The 5659-nt window shown below is 39.1% G+C and overlaps 1 protein-coding gene across 1 annotated transcript; it reads left to right on the top strand.

Annotated features, from left to right (window-relative positions):
• The first annotated feature begins 531 nt into the window (after positions 1 to 531).
• LOC132173562 (elongation factor 2) lies at positions 532 to 5234 on the top strand. Its single transcript, XM_059585077.1, has 4 exons — positions 532 to 644; positions 1695 to 1773; positions 1870 to 1957; positions 2574 to 5234. Exons 2-4 carry the CDS (start codon positions 1771 to 1773, stop codon positions 5012 to 5014), a joined length of 2532 nt encoding a protein of 843 aa, XP_059441060.1. The 5' UTR covers positions 532 to 644; positions 1695 to 1770; the 3' UTR covers positions 5015 to 5234.
• The last annotated feature ends 425 nt before the right edge of the window (positions 5235 to 5659 follow it).

Genomic DNA, 5659 nt, shown 5'->3' with positions numbered 1-5659 from the left:
AATAACTGCTAACCGCCTAGGTGGTTGTGGCTGTTATTACAAATTGATAACTGCCCAAGGCAGTTGTGGTTAGCAGTTATAACCAATAATACCGTAACCGCTTGTGCAACCCTAGATTTTTTATATATATATAAAACCTTTGTATTAAAAAAGAAAAAGAAAAAGAAAAGGAAATTATTTTAGTATACAAAAAGGAAAGTAATAGGTATGTTTGGCAAATTTTTGTTTTATAAATAAAATAGTAATAAGAATGATTGATGTAATACAAATGTGAAATAGACTTTGGATTTTTTTTTTTTGAGCAAAAGTAAACAAAATTGTTTGTGAGTTTGACTTTTTTTTTTCTTTTTTTTTTTTAAAAAAAAAAAATATTAAAAAATGAAAAAAGTGGAAGAAATGCTTGCCAAAAATGTTGTCTACACTAGATAAATGGGCTGAAGTCGATAAATTGGAAGCCCAGCCCAGCCCAATGAAAAACCCTAGGTGAGTCTCACAAACGGCATATACCTCTGAGCATCATATATTATTCTCTCACGTACATCCTTTCCTCAGTCTCGCTGCCTCACATTCGTAGACGGCTGAGACTGCTCTCTCTCTCTCTCTCTGTCTTTCTCGCGCGCTGCTTTGTAGCAATATTTCTTGAGGTTAGTGCTTCATTTCTTGTATTGGATCAGGGAAATTTTAGCTCTTTTTTTCTCATATTTTTGCGAATTAGTTCTCGATTTCTTTTCCTGATTACCAAACAGAGCCTATGATTTGTGTTTATCTGATATCATCTCTGGAAGATCTGGAAGTAGATGGTTGATTTTGTTTTTTTTTTCGCTGTTTTGTTCGGCTTTATTTGTAGGATTATATTGTTTCAGCCGATAAATAGTTTTACTATTTAACACAATTGTTTCTCTTATGGGTCAGCTGGAAATTGCTTGTATTTGTTGATAAATATGTTTATAGATGGTTTGCATCGTTTTCTGATTTGAATGTCCTTTTTCCTCCTTAATCCTCAGTTTCAGCCTCTTTTTTTTTTTTTTGATTTATTTGCGCTTCTTTCGTATATAATCCTGTTTTTCGTGTGTGGTTCGTATGGAGATCTGGACGAGACTTATTATTGAGAATCAATTTTTTGTTTTTTTTAATCGTACCCATTTTTAATTGTACCCATTTTTCTTTTAACCTTCGTTTCTTTGATCTTTTTTGGATTCGTAAGTGGTCTTTTAAATTCAGATTTTAGGCCGCACATTAACAAAAGTCAAAAGGTATGGTATTGTCTTTCTTGCTGATTTTTAGTGGGGGTGGAATATATACGTGTGTATGACAAAATTCTTATATCATTTATTTATCATTTTTTCATTTGATTCTAATTGGTTCTTTTTTTATTTATTTATTTTTAATTTTTCCTCAATGTTCTTCTCTTCTTTCTCTTTGAATGGGTATATATATATATTTGTGTATGCTATATCCTTGAAACAAATATGACTGCTGTGAGAAGTTTTGGGTGGTTTAGATTGTTGATTGGTGACTGCTGAGAACTACATGTCTGAATAGAATTCATTACTTTCTGCGGACCATGTTCTCAGCAAATGTGTTTTTTTCCCTATAAATTGTCTTATGGCTGTTAAAAGAAAAAAAATAATAAAATACGGGTTAAACTATAAAGTGTCAATGTAACCGTGACTAAAATTTGTTTTTGTGGGCAGGTTTTAATTTGATTCTTGGAGGAAGATCTCCGTGCAAATACCTTTCTTATTTCGTGTCATTTAAAGGCTAGCCAAGATGGTACGTCATTTATATCTTATATGGCTTGTTTGGTTGCTGATTTTGTTTTCCATTTTCTGTTTATGATTGGTGAGGAATTGTTTGTGATGTGTTCAGGTGAAGTTCACAGCAGATGAGCTGCGTAGGATTATGGACTACAAGCACAATATTCGTAATATGTCTGTTATTGCGCATGTTGATCATGGTATGATTCTATTTCCCTTTGTCTTATTAGGTTTATTTTTATTTATCAAATTTTTCGTATGTAAATTTTGCATTTGTGAAAATTTGTATCTGCATATCTGACTAAACATTTGTCTCTAGCAAGAGAGGACTTGTCTAGCAATAAATCTGTTTTGTTGATCAGAGGCATTGCAGTTGACTGTATGCATAAGTAGGAGGTTTTTTACATCCATTAGGGGGCAAGATGGACATGATTTTGTTTTTTTGTTTTCTAAAAGTCATCTGATGTTAGCTTCAAGTTTTAGGTGTATGTATAACAAGGATGCTGTAAAACTTTGTGCAGTGGTGCTAATTGCTTTTGTTAATTTAGTGCTTGTTAAATGAATGTACTTTTAGTTTTAAATGAATGTACTTTTAGTTTTTTGAATGTACTTATCAAAAAAAAAAAGTTTTATTTGTATGCCTCTTATTATGCAACATCTTTTGTTTTGTTTGTTGAAGTCCCGGAATTTTGATGATGTAACTTTAGCACTTGTTCTATGTCTTTCTATAGTATATGCCTTATGCTACTTCTATAATGTTATTTGAATGTTTTGGTGCTTCAAGTTCTAATGATGTATTTAATTATAAAATTTCAGGGAAGTCTACACTTACGGATTCTCTTGTGGCTGCTGCTGGTATCATTGCACAAGAAACTGCAGGTGATGTCCGGATGACAGATACTCGTGCGGACGAGGCGGAGCGTGGCATAACAATTAAATCTACTGGTATCTCCCTCTACTATGAGATGACTGATGAGGCTCTGAAGAGCTACAAGGGAGAGAGACATGGGAATGAGTACCTTATCAATCTCATCGATTCTCCTGGGCATGTTGACTTCTCATCTGAGGTTACAGCTGCCCTTCGCATTACTGATGGTGCACTTGTGGTTGTTGATTGTGTCGAAGGCGTTTGTGTCCAAACAGAAACTGTGCTTCGACAGGCCTTGGGAGAAAGGATTAGGCCTGTCTTGACCGTTAACAAGATGGACAGGTGTTTCCTTGAGCTCCAGGTTGATGGAGAGGAGGCTTACCAAACGTTCCAGAGGGTTATTGAGAATGCTAATGTCATCATGGCTACATATGAAGATCCCCTCCTTGGTGATGTCCAGGTTTACCCTGAGAAAGGAACAGTTGCCTTCTCTGCTGGTTTGCATGGCTGGGCCTTTACACTGACCAACTTCGCAAAGATGTATGCGTCCAAATTTGGAGTTGACGAGTCAAAAATGATGGAACGGCTATGGGGTGAGAACTTCTTTGACCCTGCTACAAAGAAATGGACCAGCAAGAATACTGGCTCTCCCTCCTGCAAGCGTGGTTTTGTTCAGTTTTGCTACGAACCTATCAAGCAGATTATCACCACTTGCATGAATGACCAGAAGGACAAACTGTGGCCAATGTTGACGAAACTTGGTGTCACCATGAAGTCGGAAGAGAAGGACTTAATGGGGAAGGCATTGATGAAACGTGTGATGCAGACCTGGCTCCCAGCAAGTAGTGCCTTATTGGAAATGATGATCTTTCACCTTCCCTCCCCATCCAAGGCCCAAAGGTATCGTGTTGAAAACTTGTACGAGGGTCCCCTTGATGATGCTTATGCTAATGCTATCAGGAACTGTGATCCTGAGGGGCCTCTTATGCTATATGTATCAAAAATGATTCCTGCATCTGATAAGGGTAGGTTCTTTGCCTTTGGTCGGGTCTTTGCTGGACGGGTCTCAACTGGATTGAAGGTCAGAATCATGGGTCCCAACTTTGTGCCTGGGGAAAAGAAGGACTTGTATGTTAAGAGCGTGCAGAGAACTGTTATCTGGATGGGTAAGAAGCAGGAAACAGTTGAGGATGTGCCTTGTGGTAACACTGTTGCGTTGGTTGGTTTGGATCAGTATATCACCAAGAACGCTACTTTGACAAATGAGAAAGAAGTTGATGCACACCCAATTCGAGCCATGAAGTTCTCTGTGTCACCTGTCGTTCGTGTGGCTGTTCAATGCAAGGTTGCATCTGACCTTCCCAAGCTTGTTGAGGGCCTGAAACGTTTGGCCAAGTCAGATCCTATGGTCGTCTGTACTATTGAAGAGTCTGGGGAGCACATCATAGCCGGTGCTGGAGAGCTCCACCTTGAGATCTGTTTGAAGGATTTGCAGGATGATTTCATGGGTGGAGCGGAGATTATCAAGTCTGATCCTGTTGTCTCCTTCCGTGAGACAGTCCTTGAGAAGTCATGTCGTACTGTGATGAGCAAGTCACCCAACAAGCACAACCGTTTGTACATGGAAGCACGCCCCATGGAAGAGGGGCTTGCAGAGGCCATTGATGATGGCCGCATCGGTCCAAGGGATGATCCTAAAGCTCGTTCCAAAATCTTGTCCGAGGAGTTTGGCTGGGATAAGGATCTAGCGAAGAAAATCTGGTGTTTTGGCCCTGAGACCACTGGCCCTAACATGGTGGTTGATATGTGTAAGGGAGTTCAGTACCTGAATGAAATTAAGGATTCTGTTGTTGCAGGGTTCCAGTGGGCATCTAAGGAAGGTGCATTGGCGGAAGAAAACATGAGGGGTATCTGCTTTGAAGTCTGTGATGTTGTTCTTCATGCTGATGCCATTCACAGAGGAGGTGGTCAGGTGATTCCAACTGCTAGGAGGGTTATTTATGCTTCCCAGATTACAGCCAAGCCCAGGCTTCTTGAGCCTGTATACCTGGTTGAGATCCAAGCTCCTGAGCAGGCACTTGGTGGTATCTACAGTGTTCTTAACCAGAAACGTGGGCATGTGTTTGAGGAAATTCAGAGGCCTGGTACCCCACTGTACAACATCAAGGCATACCTTCCTGTCATTGAATCTTTCGGATTCTCAAGCACTTTGAGGGCTGCAACCTCAGGGCAAGCTTTCCCTCAATGTGTCTTTGATCACTGGGACATGATGGCATCGGATCCATTGGAAGCTGGATCCCAGGCTTCTCAACTTGTGGCAGACATCCGCAAGAGAAAGGGCTTGAAGGAGCAGATGACCCCACTTTCCGAGTTTGAGGACAAGCTGTAAGAAATTCATGTGATCATTGTTGTTCAAGTCGATTTACTTCAGGGAGACGGTTATATTATAGTCTGGGTAAGATTGCACGGGATCATATTCGTTTAGTTTTGTTTTTAACGTGCATTGCAAGGAGTATGTAATTGTTCTTTGGTGTTACATTGCTATGTTTTGAACTATTTAAACTGATGGTTGAGATATGCTATTTTTGATCTTCAAATATGTTGTTTTATGGATGGGGTATCTATGATTTGCTATAGAGTAATTTTACGTCACCTTCCCTCCTATCCCTCCAATCTAATGTGGCGTGGTCTCCACAACAAATAAACCAATTTTCATGCACCAAGAAACATAATTCTATGCCGCGACCACACTACAGATAATGTGATGATAGGAGGATGGAGGTGATGTATATAGCATTACTCAATCTAGTGTGCTTCTTCGAACATAAGATGAGCAGAAGAATCGTTTCCTTTGAACTGGTATCTATGCCTATTTGAGCTTTGCGTGGTTGGTAGGAGTTATCTCTTCTCGAGTTGTGTCTAACTCACACTATTGGAATGAATAATTTTAGAAGTCTGTTTCTTGAAAAATGAGATTGACTTTTAAAATTACTATTTGATCAAAAATTTAATAGTGTGATCAGTTTAATGATGA

This window comes from Corylus avellana, chromosome ca3 (genome assembly GCF_901000735.1).
Source record: "Corylus avellana chromosome ca3, CavTom2PMs-1.0".
NCBI classification, from domain to species: Eukaryota; Viridiplantae; Streptophyta; class Magnoliopsida; order Fagales; family Betulaceae; genus Corylus; species Corylus avellana.
Note: the sequence above shows the minus strand (reverse complement) of the source record. Positions and strands in the feature narration are given on the sequence as shown.